Genomic DNA, 27,582 nt, shown 5'->3' with positions numbered 1-27,582 from the left:
AAACGGTCGTTTCACAACAGGTTTATTTGGATAACTGACCGAAGGAGCTGCGTCTGTAACCAAGATGGAATTCACAGTATGTTGTTACATTCACACTTAAAAAATATATCTCTATGTACAGGAATTTGCAAGTTGATGTAAACATACATTACTTTCCAAGTACATTTCTCCCTTTCTCTCTGGAAGAAAAAGAACAAAGCCATCCAACAAGGCAACCCCTTCAAAATAAGATTCTTAATACAAAGGATGTAAATATCTCTAAATCAAAAAAGTGTTTCGTCTGACCTATTGGGTGTTGGGAAAGAACGTCACGGAATGAAAGCGATGACGAATGAAGCTTGACTTCAGATGGAACTGGACTATTTAAAATGGATTTTCCAGGAAAAATAGGCACTGATTTCTAGAAGGAAATTCACTCCTTACTGAAGCTATTTCTTGAGCCAATATGGCTGGTTAACGTTTTCATGAGTACAAGGAACCCAGTGCAGGACTCTCTTGGACGCCACCAGCTGAGACCAAACGTGTGGTGGGATCGAGGCTGGCGCTGCCCAGGCTACGCTGAAAGCCGCTGGCCCCATTCTCCAGATGTGGAGGACCACCCCAATTTCATCTTGGGTCTGGTCCGTTTCTTCCCATACTGCAACTCTCTATAGCATTACATAAGGTACCCTGCTGCTTACCCACTTAAACTACTCTTCAAGTTGATTAGAAAAACATTTGTTAAAAAAACAAAGGGGAAAAAAAAGGCATCACGTTATCTCATCCAGGCTGCCCGCCCCAGCCCCCCAACTGGAGGCATGCCAGGTGGTGGGATGGGTGGGGGCACAGGTGGCTGTCCTCCTGGGGGGACAGCTGGAGGTGGGTAGCTAGCAGGTGGCAGGCCTAGGCCTGGAGGAGGGTGAGGGGGAACTGCGTGGGTGGGGGGCAGGCGTGGGGGTGGGGGTGGAAAGTTGGGGTTGTAGGTGGGGGGAGGTGGGGGATAGCCAGGAGTTGGCGGAGGAATGGCAGGTGGGGGGAAGGAGGCTGGGGGAGGGGGCACTGGTGGTGGGGGCGGGTTGGGGGGGTAGACGTGTGGGTGGTAGGGCAGGTGAGCTGGTGGGCCGTAGGCTGGGGGCAGGGCTCCGTAGGAGGGGCCCTCGGTCTTCATCATGGACTGCAGGCTCTGATAACCCTCTCCGGACATGTAGGAGCTGGTGGTAGACATCCCGGTCATGTAGCTGGAGGGTGGTGGTGGCGGCGGCCGGTGTGGCAGCGGTGGCGGCTGGTGCACGGGGGCTGGGTGGGCCGGAGGAGGAATCTGGACTTTGGGAAGGTCACTGGCATCCACAGGGCCCGGGGGCTCTGCCTCGCCTAAGGGAGCTGAGAGGGGAGGCTTCCGGTCTGCAGAGGAGAGACAAGTTACTGCCTGGCCCTGGGCTGGCTCCTGGGTCTGCTTGTGCAGGGGACATGTCCACTGATGACCTCAGGGTGGGGAAGGCCACCCCGGAAGCCAGGAGCTCCACACAGCACTTCTCATGCTCTCCCCCACCCTCCCCCACCTTCTCGCCCCCATCATAGCACTGACAGGGCTGCTGCTCCTCCCCCAGGGCCACCTTCCCAGAGAACAGCGAGCAGCCGTCCCCTCTGTGGCCAGTGCCTGATGCCATCACAAAGGACCCCCCTCCACGCGGCATGGCCGGGTCTCCCTCCCTTGGTCCTCACCACACCGGCCAAGGCAGTGCCTGCAGGGCACAGAGCCCCTCCTGCTAGTACAGATGGAAGCGGGGCCCTTCTTCCTGCCTGTCTCTGCCTCTGGAGACCATGAGGCCAGGGCCACGTCACCTCACTGTCTGCAGCACTGGCAGTGAGCACAAAGCCCGCGAGCTGGTCAAGTGAATGAGGCAACATTTAAAAAACACAATGAGCGGGCGCCTGGGTGGCTCAGTGGGTTAAGCCTCTGCCTTCGGCTCAGGTCATGATCTCAGGGTCCTTGGATCGAGCCCCGCATCGGGCTCTCGCTCAGCAGGGAGCCTGCTTTCCCCCACCCCGCCTCTCTACCTACTTGTGGTTTCTCTCTCTGTGTCAAATAAATAAAACCTTAAAAAAAACCAAAAAAAACCCAAAAAAACCACAACGAGCCAGTCTCTGACATTCCCGATGAAGCCACCAAAGGAGAAATTCTGGTTCAAGTTTACTAAGAGAAGGGAGATCAGCCCCCAGCGCGTACTCTCAGGGAGCACGGCCGAGCTTTCGGGGGCTGCCCTCCCGTGGGGCTTCCCAGCGCGGCCCCGGCTCCCTTCGCCCACAGCCTCACTGCACACATTTTCACCTGCGATTCCCCTCTTCACTCATGACCAGACACCGGGACGAGGACACCGGGGACGCTCCACCAGGGGAGGCCAATCACTGAGGAAGTGTGTTCCCTGGGCAGCCCAGAGTCAAAGACAAGTCATAGGAGCCAAGATCTCAGGGTCCAGAGAACACAAGAAAGTGAGGGCCATGAAGGGGGTTTTGGGTCTCCTAGCACTTGGCCTCGTGTGCTCCCTGGAGCTCGGAGCAGCCCCGATCATCCAGACACGGATGTGTCACGTGCCCAGGGCGGCGCTGCGGCGTCCGCAGGGCCCTCACTGCTCTCGCCGAGTGAGTGAGGGCAGCAGTTCCAGCTGGCAGGACATCTCTCACCGACAGCCACGGCCCTGGGGCCGGCCTGAACGACCCAGCATGCCCAGCCAAGTCAGACGATCAGGCATGCTATGGAGAAATCTGTGTGGGCTCCAGGGCAGGGCCAGTGGCCTCTTAGTTCTGAAGTCGACTAGGGAACACAGTGTGTGAACTTGAGGCCTGTGGACAAAGGGCCCACCACACTGAATTCCTCCTGTGTGTCAGTCTAGGGCGCCTTGGTCCACTAACACGCTCGTCCATCTTGGAGATGTCACCTCCTGTCATACCGGGCTGCTGCCTCTGCAAGTCACCTGCTCACTTGCCTGTCCTCGGTAACCGAACCCGGAACAAGTGGTCTCTCCAGGTACCCGCGCTGCTCTCTTCATCCTCGCTCTGACACCTGCCACCACCGGCTGCCCTCCGAGACATCCCCGCTGACCTGCCTCTTCCTGCCTCCCGCGCCTCATTAGGACCGTGGCTCCCCAAACCACACACCCCTGCTCCTCCTCAGTCTTCTTTTCCATCTGCCTCCCCTCGGCCACAGGCCCCTGCGAAGCAGTGGCAGGGCCTCGCTGCAGTGAGCTCCCGTGGCCTGGCCCACGACCCCTCTGCTTCCACCTCCGCCTTCAGGCTCCCGCCACGGCCCTTCCGGCAGCCGAGTCGGCTCCCACCAGCTGCCACCGGTGCCTTCACCCCTCCTGCCTGCTGCCCGCGGTGGGAGCTTTGTGCGTTCTGCGGGGCTCCTGACACCATGTTCAGGCCACCCCCGCCCCACAGTGTGCAGCTCTCCCTGCCCTGGGCTTCCCAGGACCCCACACCTCTTCTCAGCCACACCCCTGGCACAGGCGATGGGGATCTGTGCCTGCTTGCGGAGGAGACGCCACGGAAGTACAGAAATGACCCACTGTAGGTGTCTTTAGGCAGGCTTCATCCTGGACTGAGGACTGTAGGATTTGTCCCAAAGCAGCAAATGATGCCCCTACTTTCCCAAATCTTCTAAAGTGCTAGGACTGACCATAAGCAGAAAGAAATATAATGTGTGGTACCTCTGCCACAGGCACACGGCACTAGGAACCCAAGGGCGAGCCGCTGGGTGAGGCGGGCTGGCCCAGCACCGCTCAGCACACACACAACTCCTGCCCACCCCACTGCCTGCTCCATTTTCCAGAGCGCTGTCCCAGGAAGAGAATGCTACATCCCTTACACGGCTTCTCCTCCAGGTTTACGTGGCACCAAGGAAGCTTCCTGGTTCCCTGAGTGCCGGGCGGGAACTCCTCACGCTTTATTCTCTACTCTGAGACTCTGAGCAATTGCTCATTCCTCCAAATGTACCCAGATGGCATCCCGCCACCAGGAAGCAGAGCGAGAGAGACTGCGGTCTAAGATCTACAGCAATCCTGCTGGGCCAATGTTCCTAAGTTGTCAGGGCTTTGTCTTCCTGAAGCTGATTCTACATTTATCCTGCGTAGTTTAGCCTTTCTACACATGACAGGCCAGAGAAAATCCAGATATACCTGGGATTTATAACATCCTCAAAAGATCTGGTTTGCGAAAGACAAACAAACAGCATTTTTTGAAAGATACTTGGTCACTACCTTCTTTTAAAATTTTGGCTTACCAAGTCTCCCTTCTACAGACTTGTCCCAGGCCTTCCCAAGTCAGCCCTTTGAAAGAGCAGACGGAAAGGCCGGCCCTCCCACTGCTTTGAGCAGACACTTACCTGGAGGCGGGTGGGCCGGAGGCAACGGAGGGTGAGTGGTCTCAATTTTGGGGATTTTAGGCGGTGGTGGTTCTAAAAAAGGAAAAGGATATTGAAAAACAACTTACACTTCTTCATGTGAATAAACATGTCACAGAAGACAAAAAGGAAGAAGCAAAAGGGAAATGTGCCATTCAGAAATTTCTTTGGGGAAAGAACCAATATAACCAAGGCTTTAGGGAACTTGAGGGAGGACTCAGCAAAACCATTAGGTGCTAATCCTTTCACCAGAACCAAACAAGTCTAACAAATAATCAGCAAATAATCCACCCCAAATAATCAGCCTGCTGGCTTCTCACAGCCGTTTCCACATCTACCCAACTCCCTTGCTGACGGTCCTGGACAAGGCCTTCCAACAATGAGAGAAGCAGAGTACCATCTCAGTTATGGGGTGTGTGTCTGTCTGTCTGTCTACCGGGTCTACAGGACTAGAACACAGTCCTACCACCCAGCCCCGAGGGCTCACGGGAGAAACCACCACCTTTGTGTTCTTCATTGGGCACATTTTAAGTCTATTTTCTTCCTCACAGACACATGCTCCCGTTGGCAGCATGTCAGAAGCAGGACATTAAGGACGTCAGGAGAGATCCAGAGGCTACAGGCCACCAGCATCCACAGCGACAACACTAAGCCAGGCTACACCAAGCCCGGTATCTGGTGTTTATGAGGGCAGGGAGTAGGGAGAGTACACCTCATTGAAATAGAACTCCCGTCTTTGTGCTAGCTTGTATGTTTTGACGCTTTCTTCCAGAAACTCACATTATTCTGGCTTCTACACTGTTCTGATGGGATTCTGCTCTAGCGTCGCTGAGCCTGTCCTGTGTCCTCTGTTCCAAACAGGCCAAATATTCAAAGTTCGGGGATATGTCTGTCTGTATTCGCTTTCTGGGGGATCGAGTCCCCTCTCCTCTAGGTGGATGAACTGTAAATCTATGCCTCTAGCTGCTCTCTCCTGAAGCCGTGGACCTGACTCCACGCCTTCCCCACCTCTGCTGTGACTGCTATCACTGTCACATCGGATGCCCACCTGCGACCCTGCCCCCCAGCCAAGCTGAAGCTGTCTAGATCAGTGCTGCCCCCAAAAAGAAGAGCCACACTTGTGATTTTAAATTTTCTGGGAGTCATCTTAAAAAGATGTGAATATTTAACCTAATGTATAAAAATTTGATCACTTCAGCGTATAATCAACATAAATATGCATCAGTAAGAGTTTTTACACTTTTTTTCTTAGTAACGCTTAGAAATCTGGTGTGTATTCTGCACTAAGGACACACGATGATTTGGGATGGCCACACTTCCAGGGCTTGAAAGCCGCCTGCAGCTAGTGGCGTGGGGCACACAGCTTGCTCAAGGTCCTACCTGCAGGCTGTGTCTACACACCCTCCGCTTGTGGGCCCCAGGCCATTACCCTGACTGCCCTCACCACGTCTCACTCAGAGGCCTGTGAGCGCCTCCGCATTCCCAACCATCTGTCCTATAACTGCCGCCAGCAAATTTTCTAAAATGAACTCAGACTTTGCCATTCTCTTGCTCAAACATCTTCAGTGGCTCTCATTGCCTATGCAATTCAGTGGCTCCCACTACCTATGCAAAAATCCACGCTCCCCCACGTGGACTCTGGTTCCAATCACACTTTAAGTCCCGGCAGAGCTCCTCCCTTTTACCTCTTCATATTCCAGTAAGACGTCCTCTCCACCTGTCCCAGCTCTTGGGCCCCTGTGTATCCTTCCACCTACAGGCTCGACCCCCCAGCTCCGCTCCAGGTGCTCAAAGGCCAGGCCTCCTCCAAGGTCACCACTGGCTTGTTTCTGCCTTATACAGCACACCAGCTCGGCTCAATTTATATCCACATGGCAAGGAGCACAGCCCAATCTTGGGTCTCACACTTACTTTCTGCCCAGATGGAGCAGAAGAAAAATTCACCTGTACTGAACTCAGCACTTCCCCAAAGACCCTGAGAGAAATGGAGCTTTATTTTAACTTGGCGATCTCACAACAGTTCAATAAATCATTCACTGAGTTCCCACCCTGGAACTAAGCAAAAGAGAAACAGAAATGAGTAAACACTGTTGTGCCTTCCAAGAGTTCAGCACATCAGGGTCCATGACACATGGACAAATGCTTCTAAATTTCTGTTCTGTGATCTTTCAGATTTAACTCGCCCTTTCCGTTTGTTTCCAATGTAGAAATAAATTAACTAACTTTGGGCTCTACAAAAAAAAACCCCAACTTAAACCTAAGCGGTATTTAAGAGAGGTCTGGCCCACATAAGCAGCAGGGCTGGGACACAGGGTGGTTCTCTGGGCAACAGCACCGCCTGTCACTGCCATCCTGTCCACCCACCACCCTGCCACCCGGTGTTCAAGATGGGGACCCCAGGCCCGTTACTGTCTACCGTGGTGGGCTGAACCAAACCTCCAGAAAGGAACGCTGCTGCAACCCTCCTCCCTTGTTCGTGATCACATGTGTATAGAGGCTACTAAGTGCATTTTTATCACTGCTCCTATTTTTTGATAACTTTGGTCCGAATACAATCTGAACACACAGGGCATTTTTTCCGGCAGGCAGGGTGAAGTTTTCGATGGACTGTAACGATAAATTTTAAGGGCAATCTAAATCTTGCAGAAACGTTAACTAAGAATTTGAAGTTTCGATAAACAGACATAAAAACTAAAAAAGCCCCCTTAGAATGGGAAGTTACCTGCTGCTTTGTTCTCTTCTTTGGGAGAAACAACCTGTTACAAGAGATAACACACATGTGTTAACCAAGACCGGGCATGCAGGGAGAAGAACAGATGACCCAGGACCTAATGAACTCGCAGCAACAGAACACAGCTCCAGACAAGACCCAGTTCTGGCTTAGAGCCGCAGGGCAGAGAGACACCTGAGAAACCACACCCTGCTTCCTTCCCTCCTTCCCCTTCCCGGGTCAGACGGGACCCCCGAGGATTTCCAACAGTGGCTTCCGAACACCACTAAGTTTCAGGGCCTCTAATGTGCTGGCCTAAATTCGATGAGTGGTTTGCTGACATGCGTTTGTCCCTTATGGTCTCTTCTACCAGCCGGACTGTTGCTATGGGGAGAAACTTCCACAAACTCTCCGCATCACTCAGAGCACCAAAAAGAAAAGCCAGAGAGACTGGAGACACTGATGTTAGCACGTAGCACACAGATGCGACACCCTGCCAGTCAGCGGGACACACACACGGACACACACACGCAGGCAGCGGTGGCTGGAGGGGGATGGAGACCTCCCCGGCTGCCTGCGGCCCCCCTCCTCTGACCGCAGTTCTCAGGCTCCCCGTGGATGTGCAGCCAGAAGGAGAGGTTGGGGTCCCTCGGCTCAGTGTCCTGCATGAGTCCTCAGAAGATCAGAAGAGAGACTGTGCCCCACCCCGGAGAGCCGGCCACTCCCGGGGCCGCCTGGCCCACTCACCACGGCTCGCTTCGCTGGGCGGGGAGGACTGGGCTGCGGGGACGGCTTCTTGGGCTGCGGGGCCTGCTGCGGCGGGGGCTGTGGGGCGGGCGGCTGTGCGTCCTTCTGCTGTGGCTGGGGTGGGTCGGAGCCTTGAGGCGGCTGGGGAGGTGGCACTTGTGGCACTTGTGGTGTAGACTGGAGAGGTGGGGGCTGCTGCAGCTGGTGGGGTGTATGATGAGGCATCTGTTGTTTTCCTTGTGAGTACAGATCCAGGATTTGGTGGCAGATGTCTGAATGATGGACAACAATTACATTTGTCACAGATTCATCTGCCTAGGGAAAAATCAACCCATTTCCCTTTCAGCTAGGATTCCCCTACAGGGACCAATGAGAGGGGATCACCTCTGCGATTCTCCCAAACTCTGCTGTGCACAGGGTGGGCAGAGCAGATGTTAGGAGAGAAATGGACTAATAAGGTGCTTCTGAAGAATGGCTTACATTTACCTACGTGGGGAATTCCCTTCTTGGGACTTGAGGCTGACAGAGAAGGATCCCCTAAACATGGAACCCCCTCAGGAAAGACCAGCATGCCAGTACCTTCCAGAACGTCCACAGGGACATCCTGCACAAACTGCTCCCACCATCTCCTATACATGGGTTTGGAGGTCCATTCTTGAATTTCGAATTTGCACAAGCGTCCTGCGAGATACATCACTGCCACTGCGATGATCTCTGGTTCCCACTGCAGTGACAAGGTCGTGCAGAGACTAGTTCAACAAGAAAAAGCAAACAGCTATGTTATCCAATGAATGGAGAGCAGATGCCACATGTAATGTCAGTTTGCTTACTCTTCTCTAAATGACCAAATAAAGAATTAGAAATAAAAGCAGCAAGTTTTAAGTCTTCTAAAGGTACCAAAATAAGTTACTTTAGCCACAGTTATTAATACGTTCTCTGAAGAATCAGAATGCCAGTACGTTAAAAAATTGCTGTACCACGAAATACAAATGAACAAGCTTATGTGCGTCAAACTTGAATTGTCACTGAACTGTGCTTTCAAATCACAGCAGCTCCACACACAGGCTGTCCGTCCCCACACACCACCTCACTGGACCCCTGGCTCTAAGAATGGCAAGGCTCTAAAACCATTTTACCAGGAATTCTATTTGTGCAGAACCAAACGGGTTCTAGGTATTTAGCTGTCACAATTCTCTGGTGTTCTGGACTATGTTTTAAACCGGGGATGACATTTTTGTTTCTTCTATCCAGACATGGCCATGCATCCCTCTGCTGGGAAGCCGAACTCCTGGACGCTGGCCCGATCTCTGCCATTAGCTGGCCCTTCAGGCTGGGTGAGTCAGAGTCCTCGACACAAACTAGGGAGCCTGGATTCAATCAGCCATAAAGCCCCTGCCTATTTTAAGAACTACAATTAGATCGACACTTGAACACATGTACCTGTCATTTACAAATGTCCATGCCATTTGTACCAACTTCTGAATTTTGTTTTTATCACCTAGAAACAGTAAGAAAAAGGCAAATTAGTAGTGATAAGAACAGTGAGAGAGTGCCTAAAAAGCAGCATTTAGTTCAAGTCCACTCTGCGCTCAGCATCGTCCCAACACACAGTAAAGGGCCTGGGAACGGAGGGCACACGGGTGGGTCTGAGTCCTATCTGCTCTCTTCCCACATGACCTGTGCTGAACCACCGTTTATGGGAAGCCTGCTCCAAGGCAGATTTTATTAGGCTATTTAAAAGATTCTGACTCATTTTCCTGCCTCCTATCACTTGGCAACTGAATCGCAGAATCTGTCTATAGCTGACAGGAAGCGGTACTAACAGCTATCATACCGGGCTGTCTGGGAGCCTGATGTCCCGGGCACGCACGCTCACATACCCAACTCTTCTGCTTTCCTCTTTTGAGAAGCATGATCTGAATGCCACCAAATCATTGTAAAGACTTGATTTCTCAGTGAAAAGTTCTTTAAGTAACTTTCCCCCCTTACCTTTGAGTTGTTTTGCATATTTGAGGAGGAACTGGTATGGGTGTTCCACCTGTAGATCAAACTTTATGGTCTGGAGTAGGATTCTCTCCAGGACCATCACTTCTTCCTAAAAATAAAATAACAACTGTTGGGATATGATTTCCATCACAGGTCTGAAGCCACATTCAGCTTCCTCTCTTCTAGCTCTATCTTAGCGTCTCTTTTTCATTCCTTCTCTCCTCTGCCCCCCAGGCTTTCACCGTGCTCAGAGACAAAGAGAAATTCTGAAAAGCACTAAAAGGAGGAAGATGAAACAATCGAAGTTGGTTTTTAAAAAACACTGGAAACATTCTTAGAAACATTATATTTAATCTTTAAAAGATTTTTTTAAAAAAAGATATTTATTTGACAGAGATCACAGGTAGGCAGAGAGACAGAGAGAGAGGAAGGGAAGCAGGCTCCCTGCTGAGCAGAGAGCCCCATATGGGGCTCGATCCCAGGACCCCGGGATCACGACCTGAGCCAAAAGCAGAGGCTTTAACCCACTGAGCCACCCAGGAGCCTCAAAAGATTTTATTTTTTAAAGTCATCTCTACACCCAGCATGGGGCTCAAACCAAGAGTTGTAGGCTCCCCTAACTGAGCCCGCCAGGCACCCCAGAAATGTCATTACTCTCCATATATGAGCCCCCCCTTACAAAACAGACCTTCACTTTATAGACAATTTAACTTTAGTTTCTTTCCAGACTTCCATCAAAAACCACAATCCTTCAGGGATTTCTACTGAAAAGTTTAAGCAAATAAGCAATGACGATGAAGCAGGTTCATGCAAACTCAGACTCAGTATCTGATACGTACATACACAGCATGTGTGTTTTTACAGAGTATGTCGTCACTTTCTCTTCTAGCAAACTACATTCTTAACCTGTCCCTGTCCACACACACAAAACCTTTTCTGACCACTCGTCTGTTTGTCTCCTTCTGTCCGAGGATCAAAGGAATGTCATGTTTGGAAGGGAGGGTGCTAATCATTACTCCTTGTTTTCGCATGTCACCCCCCTACGTACTTTTTAAGTATAATTTTCATTTTCCTGTTTCCAGAGGACAGTTTTTCTTCAGTCTTAATAATGACTTGGCTCTCACATGGGCTTTGGTGGAGGTTGTAGGGCAGCACCTGAGGGTCTACACGGGGTGGAGGCACTTGGTCCTTCCAGGAGTCGTGAGAACAATGCCTGTCTCACATAGGAAAGGAGCTTCCTATACAGCATGGGTGGGCAAAGGCTCAGAAATCACTCATTCTGGAAATGTCCCTGACAGTGGCGGCCACTGCTTTGGTTCCAATAATGAACTTCATTTTTTTTTTGTTTTTAGAGAGGGAAAGAGAGTGCGCGTGCATGAGTGCGGGGAGGGACAGAGGGAGAGATGGAGGATTAAGCAGGCTCCATGGTCAGCGAGGAGCTGCTGCTGGGCTCGGTCCCACAACCCAGAGATCACGACCTGAGCTGAAATCAAGAGTCAGATGCCTAGCCGACTGAGCCAACCAGGTGCCCTTCCAAGAATGAACTTCTTGATGGCACTGTCCCTGGGCACACAATGGGTGCAGCTGGTGTGGTGAACAGGTTGCGCGTAGCCACGGTGCTTTTTGGCACAACACTGTTCCTTCTTTTGTTGGTCATCTTGGCAGTAATGACGAGGGGCAATCCCCCACACTTCATTTTAGTACCGTTTCACTTAGTATCAGTCCAGAAGAAAAGGAAGCTATCAGTGTTCTGACCGGGAACTCATCAAGTCCTAGGACAATTTAGGGAAAATGGAGATTTTTAACTTTGAATCTTCTTATCAAACACTTATTTATTGGAATTTTTTCATTCCTTCAGTGGTTTTAAGTTCCTTCCCTCAGCTCCCATGGTTTCCACAGTTTCTTACAAGGCTTCATTCCAGACATTTTACTTTACTGTTGCTGTTGTAAATGGAATCTCCCCTTTCACTGTGCTCGGGAACTAGTTAACACCCACAAATAGGTACTTCCTGAGCCCAGTCTCTGTGCTGCCTGGCCACACCCGGCACTGAAAGACAAGGTGCATCCCAGTCAATGTGGTCTGCCCTGACAATGACTTGTTTACACCTCGGAAGACAGGGCTTGGTAGAGGCCCGAAATCCCATCACCAACAGGTGCACAAGACCATTAACTCCAGAAAGAGAAGACCGAGCCGGGAACGGGCTTTCCCACTGAGGTCTGGCCTCACTCGACAGAACACAGACGGTTCTCCCAGATTAGCTATTCCAAGCAGCATGGCAGCACAAAGGTCCTTCCACCCTAGCGCCACAAGCATTCTCTCAAGAACGCTTTCTACCAGCTCATAAATTTCCCCACAATATAAAACATCCTGCTAACCCTGGTGTGTTTTTGCCTGGTTTTGTCACTACCTGTTTCCCAGAAGTCTCACCATGCCTTCTAAATTTAGAAACAGTCTTTCACCAAGTGCACCTACAGGTTTGGAGGCTGTGGCCCATACAGTATTACAGGATAGCCCGAGGCCTGGCCTCCCTTTATGTTTCCAATATTCAAGTAATGGGGTAATGATAGGTCTGTGTGCAGCATAATTCCTCAGGGAATCTTCCCTTAGCCCCACAACGCTTGTCTGGGGGGACCTGTCCAGGTTCCCAGGTTGAATGCCCTCACTACACTATTAAATAATCTTTTTATAGCATTCACCACAGCTCATAATCAGATAGTTATGGGATTATTTCATTAAAATCTATCTCAACTCCACTATAAAATGCTCAAGAATGGCAAAGGCCACGTCTATTTTGCCACCTGTTTTAGGTCTAGTGCCTCACACAGTGGCTGGAATAAGTATTTGCTGAACACATGAGAAATTAATATGATGGGGGGGGGACCACACAGTTGAAGCAAAGCAAAATTAAGGCAAAAACGTCCCACATGAGCCACGATCTTCTTTTTCCTAATTGCTTACACTGCCTCCCCCAAATAACGGGCCTGCTCACTCTCCTCTCAAGCGAAGGAAATGTCCTCCATGGTAGCTCCACTCCTCCCAGGTCCAGGGTACTTTCCCGTGGCCTTGTACTCCGGATCATTTCTGGGGAGAATATGCATGATAGGAAAGAGGGGAAGGTTTCAAAGCCCCTTTGTCCACTTGGGACAGGCTGGGCCCTGCTGTAAAAGTCTGAATAGCATGGCCATTCCCCTCTTCCCAACATCTGGGGCCCTGGAGCTGCAGGCCCTCTACCTCACTCTGTATGACCAGGTCCTGGTTTCCGGGTCTGAAAGTAGAGTGACTGGGTAAACGCTGAAGTCAAAGGGGACTTCTCCAAAGGCACCTAGGACAACACACACCAGTGTGCTGCACATGCCCGTAACACGTTCCCACAGCTGTCTGCTACGGCATCAGAATCAGACACCCACAGGGATCCGATGGTTACATTACTTCTATTAAACTGCATTTTGATCATTGTTAGCAAGAATTCCTAACAGACTCACATTTTCATAAACAGGTGAACAGATTTATAAACCAGTACAAGGAACAGAGTTAGCCATATTGACAATACTTATACAGTTGTGAGTATTCATCGCAGTCACAATACATGCAAAAGCATTCTGAGCCTCTGTTACCTCCTTGAAGCAAGGAGAACGAACATGTTTTAATATACACACCTATCAGCACTGCTTGGCAGACAGCGGTGTCTACTGTGGCGGGCAGCAGCAGCACGGGAGGAAAAGCAAGAGCGGACGGGGCTGAACTTCCCTGCCCTGGTCAGCTCTGCCCTACCTGCGCCACTGAGTTTGTCATTCATTCAACAAGCAGCTGCTGAGTGCCCACCCTGCCCAGCCTCTGTGCCAGGCGCCAGGTAAAACAGACATGGTCTTCGCTCTTACAGTTGACAAGCGGGCGGTTCTCTGCGTGATTATCTGATTAAAATCTATCCCACCACCAGCTGCAATGACTGTTGTGAAGCATGACACACAGGAGCCGTAAGGGTTACAATGGGGGGACCCTGGCAAGAGTCAAGGATGGAGGAAAGCTGCCCCTGGGCTCTGACAGTGGCCTTCTTAGACCTAGTGACAGCATGTGTACAACTATCTTAGTACCATTTCCTGACACTGTCAGGGACTGTGAGGAAGGGACAGGATGGATGGCATGTCCAATAGCAGTGTCTCAGTGTCTGAAAATAGCAGCAAATGTTAATACTTGCCAACATTCTTAGGAAGCAAAAAGACACACAGCAGAGGCAGACCCAAGTGCATGTCCATCTATCATCTGTACTTTCTGCCTGCCCAGAGGCTGGCTGGAGACGGGGCCCTGCCATCATTGTTGAACTGAAGAAACCAAACCACTTCTGGGTCTAGCAGTGCTAATGGTCATGAGGGGACTTCTGTGCATATCCAACGTGCTCTGGCCCCCCAAAGTACCCAGCACGGGGCATTAGCAAGTGCTTTAAATGTAGGCCCCATTATCTTCCTTCCTCTGACAGAAGCAAGTATGAGCACCCTCTGCATAGGGCCCCAGGGCTCAGGGGACTGGCAGATCCAGGGGCCACACAAGGAACTTTACCACAATGCCACTACGAGAAATCCAGATTTGAAGGCAAGAAGTTAAGATTCTTACCTTTGGGTCATCTCCAAACTGGCCAAATTGTACATCATTTAATAAGCTACGAGCTGTTTTGATGATATCTTTACATTTTTTTGGCGTTTCTTCTACTTTCCCAGCCAGAAAGAGACAACAGGCTCCCGTCACCTAAAACGGAGACAAAATCTCTTGAGATATTGCTAACATAACTCACAGAGAAACAGAAGCAAGGATTTTTGGCCTTCCCAATTTGACTTCATAAATTATTTTAAACCTAATTTTCTAAAGAAAACAACATGTAAACAAAGTAGATGCCAGGAAGGAGAAGACTCACAGGAACAAACTGTCATTTTATATCGCAGTCTTAAAGATAATGGCTCCCTGAATAGTGAGTTTTGCTGCAGAAAAAGAGCACAATAAATGCTTGTCCTGTGGAATCCATCTTGACACCACTGCCCACACTTTCTCTCCCTGCTGCAGCTGCCCGGACCCTCATGCAGTCCCTACACTACCGGCCTCTCGCTGCTCGGCTTCTGGCTGTTCTCTGCCTGTGCCTGCCTCCTCGGCACGCCCCTGTCCACGGGACCCTGAGCGCAGTGGGTGTCAGACGCTGTGCGGGGCAGCAAGCTGATTCTGCTACAGGCTCCTTCCTCTAGAACTTCACAAACGAGTGTGGAAGACGTGTACAAAACTCAGTAAAATTGTAAGAGGAAGGATCTCCAACAGACGAATTTCCCGGTAAGACGTCTGTCGTCTTCCTCCTGAAATCCTTCGATGCTCACAGTCTACCTACTGAAGTCAGATTTCCCTGGTCTGGCTTTCAAGGCTCACTGTGGGCTGACCCATCTTCCCTCTCCACCATCCCCTTCCTGCCAGATGGACCCCTGGCTGGGCTGACACTGAACAGCATGCTTTCTGGTGTCTAGGCTCATTCCAGCTTCTGTGGGACTGACTGCTCTGCCCCATTTTGGCATGTATACGCCCTACGAGCAGTCAAGGCTTACCTAACTGCCGGCAACTTCTCGCTGGCGTTTTCCCCTAATCCCTCTAAAACGTAATTAACCTCTCCTTTGAATGCGCCAGCCTTCCTTCCTTACCTCTCCTATGGCTTCACTACTGACCATGTGTTCTGTACATGTCATACTATGTATCCTGGCTACTTGAGGCAGGTTCCCTGTCTGACTCTCCAAAGAGTATAAGATATACGGCATTTTTAAGGAGTAACTGAAGAATGAGTGATACGGCATAAAGAACTTCTCTTCCATCTTAGCCTTTTTTAGGGGGGTCCCAATTATAAGCCCAAATTTATCTTGTGAAAGGTAAGGAGGAAGTAAATTCCACACAAAGTACAATATGATTATGGTCCACAGTGGCCTAAATAAAAAAAGATTTAAATATAGTTAATTGGAAAAAAACAAAAAACTCCCAACTTGATTGCTTATAGATAGCATGTATTATACAAAAATAAATACTTTCTGGAAAAACAGAGTAAAAAGAGACTATAACCAGTCCACTAAACTATGAAAACAGTAACATGTGATAGAAAATTATAATAAAACTCAAACACTTACATATCTTGGGAATTGCTTGAAGGAATGAAACATATAGAAGCGATGAAAGTAAATTATTCCAGTTGCCAGGGTGTCATAGTGACTGTTGTTCTGGTTAAGTACTTTACCAAGAATTTTTATTGGTTGTGTTTTTAGTTAAAAGTAGAAAAATAAAGACAAATAATAAAAACAAACTCAGTGTTAAAGTACATACTATCTGTGGCCAAGTGGGCAGATGGGGATCTTAGGGTGTCAGACACAGCAATCAGCAAGTTGAAGTTTACACTTATAACAAGGCCGGGCTTCACCTTCCTTTAGGTACACTTCTACTACAGTCACTGGGCCTGGTGGCCACTCACTCAGTGGCTAACTCTACACATTTAAATGATGAATGGGAAACAGAAAACCCCTGAAGAGCCAAGTAAATGAGAAGTAACATTTAAATAAAAATATTTAAGGGCACGTGGGTGGCTCAGTTGTTAAGTGTCTGCCTTCGGCTCAGGATATGATCCCAGGGTATCCCAGGATCCGGGGATAGAGCCCCACATCGGGCTCCCAGCTCCGCAGGAGGCTTGCTTTTCCCTCTCCCACTCCCCCTCTTGTGTTCCCTCTCTGGCTGGCTGTCTCTATCAAATAAAAACTTAATAAATAAATAAAAATTTAAGAACTGTTTCAGTACAGAGACAGTACTATATACTTTGTCTATAATATCTAATTTAATTCTTGGTGGTGGTGCGGTGGGGAGCCTGTCTGTAACAGATTCCAGGGAGACCCAGGATACAGTCCCAAGCGTGTGCCCACATCGAAGATGAACCGAGCCCCCTCTCGGCGGTACCGGGCCTCAGTGGCTGGATCGAGTCCTTCCAGCTGCGAGGGTGTGTGAGCCAAGTCTTTCTTATCCCAGTACCAGCATGGTTTTGTGTGGTCCAGGTTTGCTGAGGTTACTGAAGGGCTTGAATTTTCTTTATTCTCCTTCATTTATTGAAGTAGACTTGTTCTTTCCAAAAGATTTTCTGAAAATGTTAGAATCCTAAAAGAGAAGCAACAGCAAAGCAGGAAAGGAACTTTCCATATTAAACAATCCCGATTATTATAAATAGTCTACAGTCACAGATTATACTTAACTTTGGAACAAAATTTCCCAGAGAGGCAACACTACTGAATGACTGATACAAGCCCAGGTTCACCTCCAAAGCCAACTTAACACCTAAGTGACCCACAGGATAATAAATTCCAAATTTCATGGTAGCTTATAAGGAAAAGCATTTCCATCTCTTGTTCCTTTCTGCCTTTCTTCAGCAGACCCAATCCCCTCACGCTGGTCTAGTTCTGTTCTTCAGTAAAACCTAGGCCTGTCTTACCCCACTAAAAAGACTTATGCTTTAAAATTACCCATCTCTTCCATTTACCACCCAATCAAAATTTTGCTTTTTTGGTTTACTCATTTCACTTAGAAAAGCCACCCGAGGGGCGCCTGGGTGCTCAGTCATTAAGCATCTGCTTTCTCAGGTCATGATCTCAGGGTCCTGGGATCGAGCCCCACATCAGGCTCCCTGCTCGGCGGGAAGCCTGCTTTTCCCTCTGCCACTCCCCCTGCTTGTGTTCCCTCTCTCGCTGTGTCTCTCTCTGTCAAATAAATAAAATCTTTAAAAAAGAAAAAGAAAAAGAAAGCCACCAGATTGGATGATTTCAGATCTGCATGAGTCACTGAACTGAGCAGTACAAATCAGGTATGGGTACAGTGATTTTGAGGGAGCAGGTGGAAAGAGGTGGCCCACAAGGGAAGGAGGAGTTCCTTTAATATGTTCTAGCTTTCTCATCCTCTTTTTCTCTAAAAGTGTCAGTTGGGGTGCCTGGGTGGCCCAGTGGATTAAGTGTCCAACTCTTACTTTCATCTCAGGTAGTGATCTCGGGTCAGGAGATCAAGCTGTGTCTGGCTCCGTGCTCAGCAGAGTCTGCTTGAGATTCTCTTTCTCTTTTTGCCCCTCACCCCGCTTGTGTGCACGCATGCATGCGCACGCGCTCTCTCTCGTGCATGCAAATGGATAAATCTTAAAAAAAAAAAAAGGGGGTCCCGTTGAGAAAAGAAAATTAAAAATAAGGAATCTCATCAACAGACCACTGGAATATGTAAACTGTAAATGTGATCAGAGAACAGCAATTTTCAAATAGGTCAGCGGAAGGATTTTAAAGAGGCCGTTCGAACCAGGTTGGTCTGCTCAGCAAGAATACAGCTGTTCCCTCCCTAGGGTCTGGGCCAGAGGCATCAGTTAATCTGGAAGCCTAACCTCTTCTGTGTGCTGCCTCATTTCTGGCGGGAAAGGTGATGCAGCAGGCTGAGTACATCCCTCCTCTCCTTGTACCTGGGAACCCTAAAAATCTGATCGTTCCTCCAAAAGGAAGAAATTAAGTTTAAGGAGAAGCGCAATCTTCTTCAACTAACTTGTACTTGTGTGTGTGACAGAACTGGGCAATGACTGGGGGTTGGGGGGAGGTCAGTTAGCCTAGGTAAATATGCAAAGGGCACAATGAGATGATCAGTACATATGAAGAATTCACACTCAGATGTCATACTGGGATAGACTTCTCAACTCATAGCTGGCAGAAAATCTAAAAGCGTGACTACTCTGTTGGCAAGGCCAGGGAGAAGCAGGCGATCTCCTATAGCGCTGGTGGGAACACAAAATGGAACAACTCTCACAGAGGGGAATTTGGCAATACTTAACAAAATTGCATAAGCGTTTGCTCTTTTACTTAGTAATCCCACTTCGAAGAATCCACTCTGAAAATACCATTACAAGTATGAAACAACATATGCACAAGATTCTTCACAAAAATGTCATTTATAATAGCAAAAACTGTAAACAACCCAAATGTCCCTCAAAAGGGTACTGGCTGAATAAAATAGTTAACATCAACACTAATGGTGTACCAGGCAGGTATTAAGAGACTGAAAAAGATCTTTCTTTAAGTACTGGTAAGGAAACATTTCCAGGATCAGCCAGATACAAGATAGTGTAGAGAGTCTGCTAGTATACATGTAAGAAAAGAGGAGAAATTAGAATAGACATCTCTATTTTTTCTTTTTTCTAACTCATTACAAAGAAAAGGTTACTCTAGGGAACAGGGAAGAACAGAGTGGAAAGGACAGGGATGGGAGCAGTACTTCTCTGGGTATACCTTTTTAAACAGCTTTGACTTTTTAAGATATCTTTTATTTGAAAATAATTATAGATTTACAGAAGAGCTGTAAAGACAGGAGAAAATTCTTGTATACCCTTCACTCTGTTCCCTCCAATGTTAATATCTTATGCAGCCACAGTACATTTACCAAAACTAAGACATTAATTTTAGTACATTATCAACTACAGCCTTGATGCAAACTTTGAGTTTTTCCAAAAATCCCTTTTCTGTTCCGGGATCTAATCCAGGATGCCACACAGCATTTAGGAGCCATATTAGTATCTTCTAGTAAGAGTTTCTCAGTCTTTCCTGGTTTTTCACGAGCTCACCAGTTCTGAAGAGAACCTAGGGTGACTGAAATGTCTTTGGTTTAGGTCTGTCTGATGTTTCCCAGGAACACCCTGGAGTTCCGAGGAAGACTGGCACAGAGCTGACGTGCCCTTCACCTCACCTCACATCCTCCTGCTGATATGAACCAGAAACACTTGGTGAAGATGAGGTTGTGCCCAGTTTCTCACTGTGAGCCACTATTTTCTCCTTGCCATTTTCGATTCCTTACAAATGAATCACAAGGTCTAGCCCGGCCTACAGGGCAGGGAATTAGGCTACATCTCCTGGAAGGAGGGGTATCAAAGAATGTGGGGACACACGTTATCATTACCACAGTAATTAGTAAGCATTTTAGAGAAAACATTTTGCAATGCAAAATACTAAGCAAATTACCTGTTTTTCTTAAAATTTTGCCTATTAATTTCAGCATTCACTGGAGGAGTTTGCCTGCAACAATTACCGCAGTGCTCTAATGATGGCTTTCGATTTCCTTTCTTCCTTCAACGTTATCTGGTTTCTTTTTAAAGAAAGATCTGTTCCTTCTTCCTCATTTATTTATTCAATCATTTCCTTATATTAGTATGGACTCAATAATATTTGTTTCATTCTTTGAGTTATAATCCAATATGATCATTATTTATTCTGCTGCCCAAACGATTCCAGCTACCGCCCCTGGAAGCAGCTCTTACAGGCTGGGTTAGGAGTCCTTCTGCAACTTTGCTTTCAAATCATGTAAATACTGAACATATTCATGAACTTAACTAAAAAGAAAAAAGCAAACCCTAAAACTCAAAATAAAGCCAGTGTAAAACAAATAGGAAACAAAACCACCAGAAAATCATCTTAAGTAATTCCTGATCTTGTTCCATTCTGAGTGAGATATATTCTAAGGACTAAAGAACTGCAAAGAAATCCTAAACTTTCCCAGTAATGCTTTGTTAGTACTGGCATTCATACTGTTAAGTGTGTGTGTGTGTGTGTGTGTCTCTACTGTAGGATAAAGCAAAGATATATAAATGTTAATGTTGTTAGGAATCAAGATTTTCAGCTCAAAGGAAACATATATGCACAAGATCAAAGGTTAAGGGATAACCTGTAAGGTCAAATTTTAATTGAAAATATCACAATAAATCATGGCTAATACACACACACACATATATAGATATCTATATCTATATATATATCTTAGCCCTGTCCACTGGAAATATCTAGAAGCAATGACACTCCCATAGTCAGAAACACATCAGGGCCCACATCTTGTTACCCTCTAAAAGGAACCAGGTCTCTGTTCTCCTTTCTGGTTCAGGGTAGGGGTCTGCCTGGGATGTGTTCAGACTAATGGAAGCTTATAAAAAGACACAGGAGCCAGCATCAGCTCTCACTGGACAAACTCAGGGAATGTGAATATTAAAAAGAAAAACTGCAAGGATTGATTGTAAAAGATCCATGAGTCTACTTTGTTAGCACTGGTATTAGTTATTGTGGAAAAAAGTACCTTTACCTTAACAAAAACAATCAAGCTTGGCAAATACCAACCACCTGTGGATTCTTACCTCCAGAAAGCTCAAGCTATATCCAAACAAACTACCTTGGTTAAACCTAACTTCTAGTTTACAGTAAATGCTGGGAGTAGAAGAACAAGTTAAATGGCACAAGGAAACTATTAGTCACATCCTGAAATGGGACACTACCAGATGACTGACCTGGTCGCTTCAAAAGAGTCATGAAAAAGCAAGAAGATGGGAGGAACTGTCCTAGATCTGGAAAGACTACAGAAGCAAAATGTTCAAACTAATATGTGAATCTTGATTGGATCCTTATTTTTTAAAGAAAAAAGAAAGCTATAAAAGGAATTTTGAACAAGCAGGGAAATTTTAATATGGACTGTATATTAGAGGCTATTAGGGACTGTTAACTTCTTAAGTGTAATAATGATATTGTGATTATATACAAAAATGACTGTTCTCAGGCTGAATGAAGTATTTAGGGGTAAAGTATCATGTCTGCAATTTACTCACAAACAGTTCAGCTACACCGCAGGCTTGCACAGTAAAGATAGTAAAACATGACCAGGTTTCTGGTCTAGACCACAGGTAAACAAGTAGTCCCTGTACTCTTCTTTCACTTCACAAAAAGTGGGAGAGACTCAGGTCAGACTGCTTACCAGACCAGGTCCTCCTTATCCCCTCTGGATCAGACTCTCTCAGCAGCCAAAGAATGCCTGCTTATGAATTTATAAATTCAAACAATGTGTAAACGCATTATAGCATAGAGAAAGAAAATTTTAAGTGTATGGTTTACTAATGTTCACAAAGTGAACACCTTTGTGTAACACCATCCCACTGAGAAACAGAATATTGCCAACATCCCGGGCATTCTCCTTAATCCTCTTCTAATCCCGAGTCCCCCAAAGATAACCACTATCTTGACGTCTATTCCCAGCAACTAGTCTTGCAGGTTTCTGAAGGACTGTGGAATGGCAGGGTGTCGCTCTGTCTCAACTGTTTTCTTTTGCTCAACATTATGTTTGTGGGGTTTATCCTTGTTGTTGCATAAAGCACACTATTCATTCATTCGTTCTGATTTTCAAGGGCAATTTGTTCCCCAGGGACAATTGTCAATATCTGGAGACAGTTTTGGTTGTCAAAACTAGGGAGCTGCTGCAGGCATCTAGTGGGTAGAGGCCCGGAATGCTGCCAAACATTCTCCACGGCATGAAACAACCCTCCAAAAAGAATTAACTGATCCAAAATATCAAGTGTTGAAGTTGAGAAACTCTGTTGTACAGTATTCCATTCTATGAATTAAACACAATTTACCTATCCATTCTACTGTGAACGAAGATTTGAGGAATTTCTGGTTTTTCATTATTAATAGTAACAAACATTCATGCACATTCTTGTGGAACAGAAAGCAAGTGGCCAAATGTCTTGAGGGAATCAACATCTCAAACTATCTGTACCTTATTCATAGTACACCAGTTGGGAATACTACTTGAAGATACATTAACTCAACAGCTCTGCATGTAGTTACTCATTCAACTATTTACTGAGTGTTTACTACAAGCCAGGCCTCAAAGACACAGCAGGAAATAAGAGGCAAGGTCTCTGCCCTACCACAAGTTCATGCTGTAGTGGTAGAAACAGAGCGAAAACAAGTATGTTATTACTTGTCAGGGAGTAGCAAGTGCCATGAAAAATAATAAGATATGGTAAGGGGAGAGATGGATGAAGCAGAGGCTGTTCGGAGATTTGCAGGAAGAAAACCATTTAGGAGATTCTAGCAGCTGTTGGAGAAACGGTGAAGGCTTTGTCCTCACAAGATGGTGTTGAATAAAAGAGGAAGCGCCACAATCAGCTGTGGGGCAAAAAAAGTGGCAAGAGATGATTTCAAGTTTGTTTGCCTGACGGAAAAGGTAATACTGAAAGAAAAAAAAAAAAAAAGGGAAGAGAAAGAGTTAGTTTTGATGGTTTTGATGGGGGAGGACCTGGGGCAGGGAGAAGTCTGTTTCCAAAAATATTAGGTTTGAAGACATAAGACATTTGAGTGGAAACACCCATCAGACACATAAACGGGACCGCTGAAATCTGAAAGAACACATCTATTTGGGATTCATCTATACAGAATTGACAACTAAAGTCATGTTGACAGGTGGAGGGCTGGAGAGTGAACACGGATTGGGGTCTGGAACAGAACTGGAAGAAGCGGGAGAATCAGTAAAGGAAAGAAAGGGAAGGAATGGTCAAAGAGGTGGGAAATCTGCGACTTCAACTGCAAGAGAAACCAAGGGATACTGGCCATAAGCCAGATGTGGTAGTCAACAGTGACGATTGCTTAAAAAAATGTTAAAGAACCAAGAATTAAGGAAAGGTTACTTTGGTGATTAGAGACAGTGAAAGCAATGGCTGCAAAACTCTGTACTAAAGACCACTGACTTATACACTATTTCAGACAGGTGATTTGTATGGTATGTGAACCATCTCAATAAAGCGGAAATATACACATGCAACATATAAATCTTTGCAGAAGTGCAATGGGGGAGAAGGAAGGCTACAGGGGCAAGGAATGAATAGGCTATGAAACAGGTTATTCTTGTTTACTCAGCATAAAGTAGAAGGAAGACGTTTGAAGCAAGAAGGAAAAGAGCCACTAGAGACTGAATAAGCCACTGAGGGATTCAGTCGCTAAGGGATCATGGAAAGCATAGCTTAAAAAGTTAACCTTAGGAAGGAAGCTCTTTCTGAGACAGAGGGAAGGAAAAGTTTGAGGAAGATATTGGAAAAAACTCATTTAAGGGGGAGGAAATAAGTCATAAAACTCCACTGGGAAGTAGAGTGCCAAGACACCCACTGAGAGGATGGGGGCAGTGAGGATAAGGGCTGGGACCCAGTGTGGGTGAAACATGAATGGAAGAAAATCCCAGTCCCCAGCAGATAAACCACAAACAGATTTCAAGCCTGTTGTGCCTTGCTGTCAGTGGCCAAACCCCATGCTAACGATCCAGTGTAGGTGCCTTTAGACTCAGGGGCCAAACCAACAATACCTGAGAGGAAGTGAAAATAAATGTACACAAACGGAATAAAAACAGTCCTCTGAATCATTCATCCCCCTGAAAAAATTCTTACATCAGTTCTATAACCCTGTTTCCGATTACTCTTCATTTTTTCACAAGACCCTAAAGTTACAGGTTTTCTCATTAGCAGTTCATGATTACTGTGAAAATGACAGAGAAGTTTATGAGCTCCACAAAGTAAAAATCTCTCAATAAACAAGTAGCATCTCAAAGCATTTTGGCAACACCTTTCAGGAATGTGCTTTGGATGCATCATTTTACACGATGAAAGAATAAATGCATTTTTAAATTTAAAATTATGAACACTTACAAGTTGGAAACAACAGTATAAGTCACTAATCAATCTTCTCACTTAGTACGGAAATTCTCTCTGAAATAACAGTAATATTTGGTCACTCACTCACCTTCATCTGGCCACTTTTATTAATGGGATGTTAATCGTTTACCAGGCAGCCTATAGCATTGCACCTTAATTCTTGTATTAATCTTATATTGATTTTTCTACCTTTCAACATCGCTCTGAAGCTCCTTCCTTGCTCTCTAAGCCTTGAAAATATCTTTCCCTTATCTGATTGCCTTTTGAATATGTGAAGAGAATTTTTCCAGTCCCTTCTCTTCTCCAGGGTAAACAAACATCTCCATTTTCTCAACATGGTTTTTAGTGTTTCAAGATAACCCCTAAACGTTAGCAACCAAAATGGAAAACAGCACTTTTTATATGATCTTCATAGCAAATGGGGGAAGGGAGTACCAATATTCAGCACCATGTCCATTGTGTGCCCATTGAGACACAGCATGCCTGCAAGCTCTATTTTCTTATCCTTGTAATTTATCACGGAGAAAACAGAACTGAAGAGACAAAAAACAACTTGCCTAATTCACAAAGGTCTTAAATGGTAGAGCTACAATTTGTCATTAGACGAAAATACTGCTTTCCCTCAATCTGGGGAAAATTCTATACTTCCCTTCCACATATGGAACATTACATCCTAGAATCCTTTTTTTCAAGTCAAGTCTTCCTTATCTCAAATTCACGTAATTGAGTTTCTGTAAATTCAACTTGGCAAATGTACATCTTGTTAGTTTTGGTCTGTTGTTTCAACTTTAAAGGATTCTTTATAGCTACACGTTTTGAGTGCATTGATTAATTTGAGAAGCATGCCTCATATATTTAAAGTTGGTAATAAGAAAGCGTAAGACCAGAGCCCTCTAGGTCATCTCTGAAGACCTCTCTTCAGGCTGACATCAAACCATTAATCAACATTTTGGGTTCAGTAATTGGAATGGATATAAATCCATCCAAAAAGGCCTTACCCAGTGCACATTTATCTCTTGTGCCTACTAGGAAAGAGAGAGAGATTACGTTCAGGATCCTGAAGAAAACTGAATGGATCCATGTCTAACAATCCCTCATTCACCACCAGGGTACAGTAAACTTCTAAGAAAAGTAATTAGATGTATGTCGCCTGGCTTTTTTTAGTTAAACCTCAGCCAGTCTGAGGGAATCAGTTCTCCTCTCCCAAGTATTCACAAACTCTTTTTGCTCTCCCCAAAATAATCCCCCAAATTTTAACAAGTTCTAGCATCCAAGAGCCATCCATCTAACTGTTCTCTGCGAACAATGAGACATTTACCAGACTCCGGTCTTCTCACTAACTGTGTTTTTTTTGATTCCTCAAAACCTATGAACAACAATTTTACAATTTTACCTGTGAGTACTCTGGTATATAATTTATCTGACCCTAAAAATATGAACTGGATTTAACCCGGCTTAATATTTTTTTAAAAGATTTTATTTATTCATTTGACAGACAGAAATCACAACTAGACAGAGAGGCAGGCAGAGAGAGAGGGGGAAGCAGGCTCACCACTGAGCAGAGAGCCCAATGTGGGGCTGGATCCCAGAACTCTGAGATCATGACCTTGAACTTAAATTACCTTGCACTTAATTCCTTTTGGTTGGTTGTCCTTACCCAGCTTTTAGAGAAAGCAAACAAAACGTTTTTCTTCCTCAGCGAACTCCATGCTTTTGAACATAATCTCCTGAAGTAAAGTAGTTCATTTAGTAGGCCAGAACCATGACCAGTTTTTTCTTCAGGACATTCAATTTCAGAAGTGGCATTTGAGGGCCTTATTAGCAACTAGAATGTTTCTTTACTGCTTGTTGGCACAAACTACATTTTCAAAATGAAACAAATGTTAAGTATATTTTATGCAAGAATCAACCAAAAAAAATCAACTAATATGTTTGAATAATGCATCGCAATATAATCAAAATGAGACAACAACCTCCCCCCTTAAAATTAGATATCAGTAGTTCTCACTCTGAAGAAAATAAAATAATCCAGGATAACTCTTACATTTATAGTCAAGATTATTTAACAGGGAAGATCCCAAGGACACTAACAATCTTGACAAAACGTCTACCAATACCAGCACTACTACCGTCATCCAGCAATCTAGAAAGCTTACTACACCTCACGCGGTGTTCTAGGTGCTCCTGGAGTTTTCATTCTAGCAACATCATGCCCACAAACCTTTAATGAGCGCCTACAACTGAAAGGCACTAGGCTAGATCGCTCTAAAGAGCGATTTAGAGCAAGACACACGAGCATTACCAAGTTTACCTTAAAAACACAGTAGGCCGCCACTCTCAATCAACTGCTCTTAGAAACCGTGCCTGAAGTCGGATGATTTAGCGAAGGCTCGGTATACCTGGCAGTCCGAATTTAGGGAGCTTTACCGACCACGCTTTTGAGCTTCCAGACAAGCTCTGGACTTAGGCCTCAACTTGCTAAAGGACAGTTCCTTTAGTAGCAAACCAAGCCCAGGAAAGGATCGGTTAAGGACCACGTCTCGGCAAGAACGAATCTAACCGCGGAAGTGCCTTTTCCTTATTCCCCGTCCCACCCTGCTACAGGGTTCTTCGGCTTCCAAAGTCGGAGCACCCCAGATGCGGAATAATTCCCGAAGTCCCAGGCCTAACCACCACAGGGACCGGCACGCTGCGAAAGAACTGGTGGGAAGACGTGGGTGGTCTGCGCTTGTGCGGCTCCGCGTGTGCCTGCGCGTGCGGAAAGACCCCCGCCCCTCCTCCCCACCTGCTAGAAAGTCCCCGAACCCTAACCGCCCCTCAGTCCGAGGGTCGCTGCCTGTTCTTAGGGTCCGCGCCGGCCTCCCTGCCTCGCGCCCGTGCCTCAGACCCTCTCCCGAAGCCCGTCCCGCAGCCCCGCCGTCGCCCGCTAACTTCGGTTTGCACGGGGGATAGCGGAGCGAGGCGGAATCCGAGAAAAGCGACTCTGCCAGTGGATGGAGGAGAAAGGTCATACCCTACTCCGACCTCCAAGTAAGCGGAGGTGAGCGGCGCCGCCCGCGGTCCGTCGGTCACTCACCCCTCGCCTCAGGCAAGCCCCTTAGCGACGTCTCTCCTCGCCGACTGTGGCCATCTTGGACGTGGAATGTCGGGGAAGCACGTCATCGCGCTGCGTCCGCGTCGAAAAACAAGCGACCGGGCGCAGCCCCGCCCCGCCCCCCCCAACGGTTCTGCTAGGC

At 46.7% G+C, this 27,582-nt stretch overlaps 1 protein-coding gene across 2 annotated transcripts; it reads right to left on the bottom strand.

Moving 5' to 3' along the window:
• Window positions 1-8: 8 nt before the first annotated feature.
• On the bottom strand, window positions 9-27,503 carry CCNK (cyclin K). Of its 2 annotated transcripts, none has more exons than XM_080808368.1 (11): window positions 27,423-27,503; window positions 16,726-16,974; window positions 15,966-16,047; window positions 14,431-14,562; window positions 9,825-9,930; window positions 9,276-9,333; window positions 8,415-8,584; window positions 7,836-8,107; window positions 7,101-7,134; window positions 4,361-4,432; window positions 9-1,380 (listed from the first exon to the last, which is right to left on the bottom strand). In XM_080808368.1, the coding sequence occupies exons 2-11, from the start codon at window positions 16,920-16,922 to the stop codon at window positions 755-757; spliced, it is 1,749 nt and encodes a 582-aa protein (XP_080664494.1). In that variant the 5' UTR covers window positions 16,923-16,974; window positions 27,423-27,503; the 3' UTR covers window positions 9-754. The 2 variants fall into 2 exon arrangements, with proteins under 2 accessions (XP_080664494.1, XP_080664495.1); XM_080808369.1 differs by having other exon boundaries at window positions 27,360-27,452.
• Window positions 27,504-27,582: the final 79 nt, after the last annotated feature.

This window comes from Martes martes, assembly GCF_963455335.1.
Source record: "Martes martes genome assembly, chromosome: 7".
Classification (NCBI taxonomy): domain Eukaryota; kingdom Metazoa; phylum Chordata; class Mammalia; order Carnivora; family Mustelidae; genus Martes; species Martes martes.
The sequence above is the reverse complement of the archived record's forward strand: the minus strand, read 5'-3'. Positions and strand labels throughout refer to the sequence as shown.

Excerpts from the sequence above, each read along its gene's own strand:
- CCNK (XM_080808368.1), bottom strand. The coding sequence starts at position 16,922 with ATGAAGGAGAATAAAGAAAATTCAAGCCCTTCAGTAACCTCAGCAAAC. Across the intron at positions 14,563-15,965 it reads TCAAGCAATTCCCAAGATAT|GTGACGGGAGCCTGTTGTCT; the intron begins GTAAGTGTTTGA and ends TCTCCGTTTTAG. Across the intron at positions 9,931-14,430 it reads AGTTTGGAGATGACCCAAAG|GAAGAAGTGATGGTCCTGGA; the intron begins GTAAGAATCTTA and ends TTTTATTTTTAG.